The sequence below is a fragment of the Agrilus planipennis genome, unplaced genomic scaffold, assembly GCF_000699045.2.
Source record: "Agrilus planipennis isolate EAB-ADULT unplaced genomic scaffold, Apla_2.0 scaffold97, whole genome shotgun sequence".
Lineage (NCBI taxonomy): Eukaryota > Metazoa > Arthropoda > Insecta > Coleoptera > Buprestidae > Agrilus > Agrilus planipennis.
In genome coordinates, this window is record NW_020438864.1 from 657,993 (window position 1) to 670,007 (window position 12,015).

General features: G+C 33.3%; 1 protein-coding gene across 1 annotated transcript in view; it reads left to right on the forward strand.

Annotated features, from left to right (window-relative positions):
• The window catches only part of LOC108736272 (protein jagged-1b), a 227,676-nt gene that overhangs the window by 25,386 nt on the left and 190,275 nt on the right, over window positions 1-12,015 (forward strand). Inside the window, exon 2 of the mRNA XM_025975193.1 lies at window positions 3,547-3,843. Coding sequence (XP_025830978.1) covers window positions 3,547-3,843 — 297 coding nt within the window. The remainder of the gene's footprint in view (window positions 1-3,546; window positions 3,844-12,015) is intronic.

Sequence of the window (12,015 nt, forward strand, 5' to 3'; positions counted from 1 at the left end):
GAAGAGACGCAGCAGAAAGCTCTCGAATCTTTCTTTTATGGGTAATAAAAATTGATGGTCGCTAGCTTCTTGTTTTAATCGAATCAAAAAGGTTTTTCAGCCCCGCTTACCTAACGAGCTGCTTTCCGGTTGCTTGCTCTCACAATTAAGTTTGCTTATGCTTGACCGATGACGCAGTTAATTAATAAAACTGTTGTCTGTGTCCCGTTTGGCCATCACACGAAGAAAGAGATTAATCTGAATTTGTTAATTATGTAAGCATTTTCACGTCCTCTCTGCTTCCTCGCCCTCGTTACTGCTTCCTTCGGCTCATCCGCAATTATTAACTATACACTTATACAGATAAATTTGTAAGAATTTTCATTTTTAGTTTATTGAAATACATAGGAACTTTTTACGTGTGAAAGAAAAGCAGTCTACAAAATGAATGCGTGCGGAGAGTACTTATAATACCTGAGCACACTTGATTACTTGACACGACGATCTCATTTGAAAATAGTTTTAAAAGCTACCGCTTCTACCTAATTGGTACCTGGAACTAGCCCGCGGGTTCTAAAGCGAAAGCGTGTACAAAACATTAGGATTTATTATCCAATTGAGGGTCTTTCGGACAGAAATCTCCATTATTTTTACCATCTGACTCATTTATGTGTGAGTACTGAGCGGGTTAGGTCAAGCAGGCCGATGTGGTTTCATGAGTCTATAATTAAATGAAATTCGAGGAGTGGAACGAGATTAGATAGAAAGAAACCGTAAAATTGTAAACAGGTAGGTATGTGTCCGTATACCCACTTCCTATCACGCGTTAATTCAATTACAATTATTTTATTTTATTCTCTCTACATTGAAGACGCGATCAACATCATTAAGGACGGCACAATTGTAGGGATAGATATACAGGGGCAAAAGTTTAGTATGCTTAGATTTGCAGATGATATAGAGGTATTAGCATCTAGCAAGGGGGAGTTAGATATAGCTTTCAATAAAATGGAAGCGGTATTGACAATACAGTTCTGTATGAAAATAAATAAAAGTAAAACAAAAATACTGGCATACAAGGGAAGAAAAAGTAGGGAAAGAGCGAATATAAAGATAAGGAGAAGTTGCCGATTGTAGGTATCTAGGAAGTCAGATAAGTCAGGAGAGAAGGAGTGGTACGGATATAAACCAGAGGATAGCTCAGGGTCGAGTCGTCATCAATAAAAAGAAGTCCCTTCTATGCTCGTGAACGGTTAATTTAGAAATTAGAAAAAGATTGTTAAAAGTGTGTTTGGAACGCGGCGTTGTACGGGTGCGAAACATGGGCGGTGGGCGCGGCGGAAAAGAAAAGGTTAGAAGCGTTCGAAATGTGGCGTTATAGGCGAATGATGAGGATACCGTGGATAGAGAAAGTGGTAATAAAAAGAATAAGATAACACAGGACTCTATGGAAGTCAATAAAAAATAGGCGAGGTAGGTTATGAGGTGCGCGTCCAAACGGTCTTAGTACTGACGACCTTATGATGATGATGATTCTCTCTTTTTGTAATAAGTTGGCGGACATGGTTTTTTTCATAAATTTTAGAACAAAAATATTTACCAAACGGTACAAGCTGCCATAAGACAAATACGTACTTACGTCATAGAACATCTCACATCGTAAAAGCTTAAATTTTTAGTAAAAATGGTAAAACCAGGATTACTTTTGATTTTTTATATCGGCCAAGAAAAACATACTTGAATAAACTCCAACTTTAATTAATGCAGTAGGTAACAATCGTTAAAAACAAAGTAAGGGTCTGCACCACACATATGGTAATAAAAAATATTAATTAATTAAAAGGAGAGATAGTCTGGCATTGTGAAAAAGTATTCTCAGACGGACCAAATTTAATGGATAAACATTAATAAAAAATAAAAAGAAAGTAGGCGTCGTATTACAAATTAAAAATGGTGTCTGACACAATAAACAATGGCTTTTCTCACACAATTAAATTCTGATTGATATAAAAGGTTGCAAACATTAATAAAAAACATAAAAAATTGGATATTATATGACGTATAGATATTAATTAAAATTTCTAATCAATTAAGAGTTAAGATTAGCATTCTTGATAATAATTTTCTGCAGACATACCACATGAACAAGGAGAAGGTGTATTTGTTGTGGTGCTTTCCTGGCATTTAAGCTTTTATAATTCTAGATGCTCCACGGCGTACATTTTTGTGCTAGAGGAGCTTGGATTGCATACGTACTACTCTTAAAACATGAAATTTCATTTAATTAAAAATTGCATGCGGTCGATCAATGATTTTACTCAACATAAAAAAGGTGTTGCTGATAATCGAACGCGGGACAACTGTCTGACTGACAGGTATCGTACCACTGAAACTAACCACGTGTACACTTTCGATTCGATTTCGATACCTTTTTTCTTTCCAAATCCTTCAAATTATTCTTATTTGCTTAGTACATCTATGGCACAGTAAGTATATAAATATAGTGTGTGTACCAAAACAGCAGAACAGCAAATTGATCACATGTTGTCTAGTAAAACTATGCAATAATTTCTACACGGCTATTATCTAGTGACTTTGGTTTTGACCTTCAGTTTGATCATTTCTTTAAATGAGACAACTGAAAAGAACTGAAAGAATTGCAATCAATTATAACCTTAAGTAACCCCATTTTGACCTTTAAAGGTCATCATCTTGAGATGATCAACTCACATTTTTTATCATTTCATACTATTGTTCATTTTTATTATTATCAGTCAATAAATATTTTATTTCTTTCTAATATAAACAGTCTATTATATTTTTTATTATATTTTTTAAGCATATGAATTTATTAAAAAGTAGAACTCATGTTTTTTCAACTAAACATTTTTATTCAAAATAATAATGAACTGAATTATAATCAATATTATTAGTAATTGTAATATTAATAATAATCGAGTGAATATTAATAGTAATTTTAATATTGTTAAATGAAATCAGACAACAATAAATAAAAACACGCAGGTTCTACAGTTTAGGATAACCAACTTAAACGTCCCGCGCTATTGCAGCGAAGCCAAGTCGCACACTACTGATCAGCTTATGCAGGAGAGTTTGAGTCTGAGATTAACTTTACACATTGTTTACAACAAAATTAATACCGCTTCTTGTACCTATTTTGTATGGAAATTATTTATGTGAATATTAACTGCTAATTCTCGAAATGTAAAAAAAATTGTAAGAAAATTATAATTGTTAGGCACTAAAACCTACATGAATGTATAAATTAACATGCGTTCAAATAGAAATTTAAAATGCTAATATTTTCAATTTTAGTACTGCAAAATGGGTCGAAATTTTTCTAATGCGTTCAGAATACAGGTAGATATTTACAATTAAATTTTAAAAATGATCCTAAGAAAAATTTTTTTTGGGAACGTCCTTAAAAAATGTCGACTCCATTTGGGCACTACTGACAAATGTATGTATGTTTACTTCCTAACTGACGAAGACGTTGACGTATTACCTGTAAATTGAAAAGTATAGTATATTTTTCTTTTGTTACAGCACACACAGTGTTCGGGGTTCTTCGAACTCCAAGTCCTGGAGATGTCGAATCCTCGGGGCGAGCTCTCTAACGGTGAATGTTGCGGAGGGTCGCACCGTGCTCCTTTGGCACCACGTTGTCCAAAACCTTGCAACACTTACTTTCGGCTATGTTTAAAAGAATATCAAAGTAACGTCACTAGTACTGGATCCTGTTCCTTCGGTAATACTTCCGGACCGGTTCTGGGACGAGATTCGTTCACCCTTGCCGACCCCGAAAGGGGTAAGCTTGTCTTGCCATTCACTTTCAGATGGACGGTAAGTTCAACTTTCTTTTTCCTCTCTAATTTCAGGTGGTGGGAAATTTGCGTAAACAGGCTAATAATGTTAATTGATTAGTAGCAAACTGTAATTGAATAATTCGTCCGATTTGATCTTTTGATATTGGCAACGTAGTATCTCGGTAATCACCTTAATAAAAATAACGAGATACGAGACTTAATTTACCCTGAAAATTTCGCTTTCAACTTTCTAATCGTTAAACATTTTACCACAAATGAAGAATATCTGAAGCGTGTATTTCAAATAGATAGAGATAAATTATATCTTATTCGGACAATTTAAAAACTTATTTCAAGCATTAAATGACGTACCTTTAAAATATTATAGAAATTAAAATATAAGAATGTAAACTGGTATCTTGAGTGTTACGTGCTTCCGGTTCAATTCTTCAACAAAACAATTAATTAGAAATAAATAAGATAATTAGTTTACTATTACATAGACGAACATTTGAAGAATTTTTATGGCTTACCTTTATTGTTTGAATGAGCCACGTTCTTTGCTTTTTCATATTGATTTGTTTTATTCATTTTGTACAGATGTTTTATAAAAGAATTGACCTTAACCTTTATATTGAAAACAATAGTGATAATATACCTACTACAATCATTTTGATACTAGGAGCCTATAACCAATGTTTGTAATTGTTGCTTCGTATACCACCGGTATACATAATATTGTCATCATTTTATCATGATTCTTTAAATCTGCTGTTTGTTATTACTGTTAACGCATTATTGAGTACAAGTCTATAGTGTATCAAAATAAAAGACTATAGCAAGCAATAAGGTTTGACGTAAACCATAGACTTAAAAGCGTGCAGTATATGATTTAACGTTAAGGTAAATAACTTTAAAAAGTATCTACAAAATTTAAATCTGTGGTTTTCTGATATGTAAAAGGATCTTAAGTTCATAAGGTGTGAATTGTACAAATATTAAGTAAATGTAGGTCGTATATCTCCTAAGGTCTGTTCAAAAAGTATCGCGAATTTTATGTTCTTTCACAAGTTATTTATTTATTAATGAATATCTATTTTGTCTCCTTCAAAGTAATCCCTACCAGATATTATACACTAGTGCCAACGTTCTTTCTAATTCTCGAAGCACTTCAAAAAAGTATCGCGAATTTTGTGTTTTCAAGATTTATTTATTTATTAATGAATATCTATTTTGTCCCCTTCAAAGTAATCCCCACCAGATATTATACACTAGTGCCAACGTTCTTTCTAATTCTCGAAGCACTTCAAAAAATCATTTTTTTGTGATCTTGTTCAGCTCCTTCGATCCCGTCTTTATCTCCTTAACCGTAGTGTAGCGTCGTCCCTTCATGGGCCCCTTCAGTTTCGGGAACAAGAAAAAGTCACAGGGGGGGGGATCTGTGGAATACGGTGGCTGCGGCATGACTAGTGTGTTGTTTTTGACCAGAAATTCACGCACAAGCAACGATGTGTGAGCAGGGGCGTTATCATGGTGCAAAAGTCAATTTTGGTTCTTCCACAAATCCGGGCGTTTCTAGAGAATTGCTTTGCGCAAATTACGCATAACTTGCAGGTAATATTTCATATTGACCGTTCTACCTGTGGCGAAAACTCAATACGCTAGGCACCTGCAATCGAAGAAAACGATAAACAAAACCTTCACATTCGACATAACTGGACGCGCTTTCTTCGGTCTTGGCACGTGCTGTAGCTTCCATTGGGTTATTGAGCCTTATTTTCCACGTCATAACCATAAATCCATGATTCGTCATAAGTTATAACCTTCTGGAGCAAATTTGGGTCGTCGCGGACAGAGTCCAACAGCTCCTTAGAAATGTTAATGCGATGCTGTTTTCGCTCTTCGTCGTTCACATCTTCTCAGCCCTCCGAGAACATTTTGTATTGGTATCTGTCAAATGGGATTAGCCTAAAAACATGGCGCCGATTAGGGAAAATTTATCGTACTTCCTATAGTGTACCGTGCAATTTCCAAGTTTTTAAATTACGATAAAATGATAAGTATTGACACAATATGTGATTGGGCTGACACAAANATCCCTACGAGTTATTAAAATATAAAATATTTTTTTGTGATTATGTTTAGCTCTTTCTTCGATGCCGTCTTTATTTCCTCAATCGTAACGTAGCGTCGTCCCTTCGTGGGCCTTTTCAGTTTCGGGAACAAGAAAAAGTCACAGGGGGCAGATCCGGGAAATGCGGTGACTGCGACATTATTTGTGTGTTGTTTTCGGCAACGATGTGTGACAATTTTTGTTCTTCCACAAATCCGGGCGTGTCTGGCGGTTTGCTTCGCGCAAATTACGCATAACCTGCAGGTAATATTCCTTATTGACCGCTCTACCCAGTGAAAAGAATTCATGATGAACCACGGCCCTGCAATCGAAGAAAACTGTAAGCAAAACCTTCATATTCGATCTTCTTCGGTTTGGCTCGTGCGACAGTTTCCATTGGGATGATTGAGCTTAAAGCATAAACCCATGATTCGTCACCAGTTATGACCCTCTGAAGCAAATTTGGATTGTCACGGACAGTGACCAAAAGCTCCTTAGCAATGTTAATACAATGCTATTTTTGGGCGAAATTGAGCAATTTTGGTACGAATTTCGCGGCGACCCGTCTCATATCCAAATCATTGGTAAAAATCGAAATGCAGAAGCCAATAGATATGTTTAGGCCCTCAGCAACTTCTCTAACGGGTGATTCCACGATTGGCCAATACTATTTTCTTCCTTCATCAATGTTTTCGTCTGTTGTTGACGTGCTTGGGCGTCCTGCACGCTCTTCGTCGTTCACATCTTTTCGGCCTTCCGAGAACATTTTGTACCACCGATAAACGTTGCTTCGATCCAAGGTAACTTCAGCATATGCCACAGTCCACATTCGGAATGCGTCCGCGCACTTAATTTTGTTTTTCACACAAAATTTGGTACAGATTCTTTGATCCATTTTTTGGAATTGGCAAAAATCAAAGACGTACGAAATCACGTACAAGCAGAGCAGTTGTTAAAAATTAACTGAACATTTAGCATGGCCGAACTTGTCGGTATAAGTGAGAGACACGAATACCAACATAACGCCAGAATAAAATCGAATATACGTAACCCGCGGAAATTCAAAATTCGTGATACTTTTTGAACAGACCTCGTATGTGCATATTTAGATCCTTCCTGGAATTTAGACAAATCAGCCTTGGGAGACCCCCCAAGCCAGCAAGAACAAGAAGTAACAAGACTCTTCCTAACAAGACAAAGAATCGAGCCATCAAGAAATTGACAAGAAGAGTAAAACGGCTTCTTGGCTTGCTAAAAAGAGAATAAATGTTACTTTGTCCAGCCCTATCACGTATTGTGAATGCGGTAATTTATTTTATATCGTTTTGAAAAATCCATAACTGCACGGGACGTCGAACCATGAAAATAAGCGTCCTGTTCAGACTTCTTCCGTGTGACAGATAGGTGTATGTTTTCTTCGTATTTGAAATGAATTTTAAATATCTGGTTTGCCATTAAAACTCTCCCTCGTTTGATTGGTTCTCAAACCAAGTTCTGGTTGGAAATACGCAGTAAACTTTAAATAAAATGGTTATAGGTGTGGAAGTCAATTTAGTCCTTTCACTTTGGCAATTTATTAATCAAGCAACATTTATCGAATGAGTTGGAAAGGAGTAAGAATGGTCGGGATGTTCCTGCTTGAAAACAATTTCAGACATCATCGCACGTCTTTGCTAAATGGAAAAATAAACAGCGAGAAACCTAAATACCGTCTCTTAAAAGCGCACATTATTCCATATACCTGCTTCGTTTGCTTGCTTTACTTCTTCTTATTGTATTAACTTTCGAATCGCCTCGGACCAGCGGCCTTACTTCTGTTTATATAGAGGTACTGGCATAAAAAAGCCTAGTCAAGCAATAAAATCTGTACTCTTTGCCTTTCGGTGTTCTTAAGGATGTTTGGGAGGTACAATCGGAGACAAGAGTACATAAAATTAGAAATTCTTGATTAATTAGGTTTTGCAGCATATCATGAGGTAAATAAATACTGTCTATACTAAAAAAAAAGTATACGGTTTGAAAGAAAATTTATTGGAATTTGACCAAAATCTTTGAATAAAATAAGAAATAACGAATAATATGGAAAATTTTTAACTGACTTTTGGCAGTGAATATGCCTTGATTTCAACTTCGAAACAAAAAAATATTTAGTTTCAATCTCTATTAATAATGAGCGTAAAACTTTTTAACATGTTTAAATAATAATTAAAACTTTAAAATTGCATTTATTTCAGACAATTATAAATATTATCATTATATTATCAAGTAAAAACGAGATTTTCAGCTAATTTTTCACATTTTCCTCGATAACCATTTAGTGAATTTGAATAACCTTTCGCTAAAGTGATTCTCCAGAGTTCAAGTTACTTATTATAAAAGTTTGAAATTTCTGGTAGCTTTTTTTGTGTTAATAAAAATAAATTTAATCTGTTCGGTTAACGAATCTCCATAAAATGACGTGTAAAATTACAATTTTTTAAAATTTCAATAACTTTTAAACGGTTTAGTGAATCGATTTGTAATTTTTACAGGAGTTTTAGAATTGAATGAGGAACGTTTTTCCAAATTTTTATTTGACTCGTAGCATTTTGACATACCTCCCAAACATTCTTAATACAAAAGAATTTGATTTAACTTTGGTCATCATTAACTAAAAATGTCACTTCACTGATTGTTTTACTTTTTTCCTTTAACTTAATAAGTAAATTTATCGTTCAAAAATTAATCTAATTGATGTACAAAACGAATCACTTGTAAAATAAAACCCATAGATAGTTTTTTCGTTATTACTTGTATGTATGTATCGTCGGTGATCGTAAAGGAATTAATTACTATCATCTCCGACAGGCAAGAAAGAAAATAATTTAAATAACGTTAGTGTGCTGGAAAAAAATTGCCTGGGTTTTTTTACCATACCATACCATAAATAGGTTTGCATTCATCGTCGGCAAATTGAATATGTATCGCCTTTTGTTGGCCTGTTAAACTGGACTTAATCAAATTTCGGATCAAAGAACTCCTCAACAAGATGTGCAACAAGGTCTAATTTCTTGAGTACCTATAAACCGACCTCCAGCGGTCAAGCAAGGGATAAGAAAAAACTTATATATGAACGTTTTCATTGTCCGGTAACTGAAACGTAATAAAGAAACGCGATATTGGTATTCGTCTCTACCTTTGTTATACAATGTGCTGTGTATGCGTACCTACATTCATTATACACGTATGATATTTTTTGAATGTATGTACCTATTGCGTTTTCAGTTGACCTTTTACTAAATGCTTTCTTCCGTAGAATGATTTCGGGAGACAGACATACTATATACACATTATACGAGGTGGTCATACTATATGGTGCATTACTTAGCTAGATATAATAAGTAAAATGTATATATTTTGTAGATTAAGTTTCTTTATTAGTAAAAGTTAATAAATTAAAAATATTCGCAAGCCCAATTAAATAATTGCTTTGATTATACAATAAAACCCTCATTTTTATAGTTTGATATCTTTAATTATATGCGTAAGCAGTAAAAGAATAGAAATAATTTAATTTTGGTGTAGGAAACACCGTACAAGTAGAATTATTAGATGAATCCAGCTCGAAGGACCAATTTCTTCACTATGATTAAATTCTGCTGATTATTATTAATTTGATAAAAATCCCTTGACCTTGTTTTAATCATAATTTTTGATTTAAATCAAATGAGAAATCAATTATACAAATGCGTGAATGTAACCAAACATTTTATCAAATATAATCCAAACAATACAAAAAATTGTTTACTTGGTACCTATAGTGTAACTAAAATATAACCAAATTTTAAATAGTCGACAGGATATCAAAATAGAATTCATAATTTGAAATTATAAAAGTATTTCGTAGCGTTATGGCAAGTTGAAATGTAGGTATATCTGTATTTTTTTCATGTATTCGGTTTAGACAGTAAATGTTAATGAACTTAGTTGCTCATCGTTCTAGGATAAGTCGCACGGTTAATTGTGTAGATGTGACCATGTCTGTCACTCTATAGAGCCTAATTAACACCAATTAGTAAGCATATAACCTAAATTGTATTCATTAACCGTAAGCTTTTTCTTTTGAAGATGACATTACCTAAATGATTCCCCATAATATGATGTTAAACAACCCAAAGTAAAACATTTCTAGTACAAGTTATATCAACTCGCGTATTGAGGGGTTTTTACCGCGCTGCATTATCTTGGTTTTGGGTTTTGTACTTATTGCTTGACTACAGTGTTTTTTATAGTTATAGAAATTAAAACCAAAGACAGATAAAAGTAACAATGGGTAATTAATATAAACTAATATAGAACAAAATTATAATCCATGATTACTTGTAATCATACGATTAATTCATTTATCTTATTATTATCATGTGTGCTGCCACCTACACTACGTACTGAGAACCATTTTTGAAATTTGTAATATATAAAAATACAATACTGACTAATTGATTAAAAATTTTGAGGATTATGCAAAAAATAATAATTGCAAGCTCTTTAATTTAATTTAAATTTAGTAATTTTTAAATGGCTGTAACTAATAAGTAGTCTTTTTGTAAACATAATCATACTTTGTCTTGTAAAGCTCAAAGGGTCAACTTTGAGAATATGAAACGGTTTTTTGGAAAAAAATTGCGTAAGTTATGTGTAAATTCAATTTAAAACAGAAAAGATTTTTTCCTATGTTAATTAAATGGGAAACTAAAATAAAAATAGCGACCCCTTAAATTTGAGCTGTAGGGCTCATGTTTGGCGAAGATTTTTTTTACATCAAATAGAAACATTTGAGGGGTTAAGAGTTAGAAAAAAAAATTAAAAGTTTTGTTTGAAGCACCCTAATAAGTATAATATTTCAACTGATTACCTCTTACCGTTACTGAGATAGATGAACAGACAGACAGATATCGTTGTCTCAGGAATAGGGTGTCACTAAAAATATTACAGTAATAAAGTTAAACGTCCAACGTAATGATTGAGATGTTATCTTATTTTTTCGATTTGTCTCCATTATTTCAGAAACTTTGTGGAATAGTCCCAAAGGGTTTCGCTATTAATTAAAATGATTGTATTATAAAAAAAGTCATGCATTTTATTTATGATTGATTATAGAATTACTTAGTTACTACACATTAACATATATATTTCTCGGATATTTCGTCCTGAAAAATGTTTAGGGATGAAGTAGTTATATCTCGTTAGCTGTCAGGTGCTTCTTGTGAGTTGTTGTCACACCGCTTATAACGTCCAATTAAAATTAAAATTTTGGTTAACTTTAACGACCCGTAAGATATGCCATCACCGCCTATTATCTCTTTAGTATCCCAAGTAGTTATCATCCGGTCAAACCAGTACCTCTACTCTCTAATGAAACCAAACGCCTGGTAGGAACAATATGCATAAGTATATCATATCGTATGATACCTACAGAACACATACCATTCATTCTATATACAGTAAATTTAAAATTCTTTGACTTGGAGCTAGTTACATATTCAAATTTTGTTCGACGAGGATCTGTGAAAAGACAGTACCAAGTATTAAAAAGTTTAAACACAAATCACAAGATAAAATCATACGCGTACAAGGGTGGTGAAGGCTAATGATCTAATATGTATCCATGCAAAAGAGCGATTGAAATTTTTGAGTGTTTATTATGTATTTAGTACAGACAGACAGACACGTTTCTTGAAAACGTCTTTTTCATGCATTTTTCTACTTGTTTGGGAGGTAAAATCAGAGACAAGAGTACATAAAATTAGTAATTCGTAATTAATTAGGTTTTGCAGCATATAATAAGGTAAATAAATACTATCTACACTAAAAAAAGTATACGGTTTGAGAGAAAATTTGGAATTTGACCAAAATCTTTGAATAAAATAAGAAATAACGAATAATATGGAAAATTTTTAACTGACTTTTGGCAGTGAATATGCCTTGATTTCAACTTCGAAACAAAAAAATATTTAGTTTCAATCTCTATTAATAATGAGCGTAAAACTTTTTAATATGTTTAAATAATAATTAAAACTTTAAAATTGCATTTATTTCAGACAATTATAAATATTATCA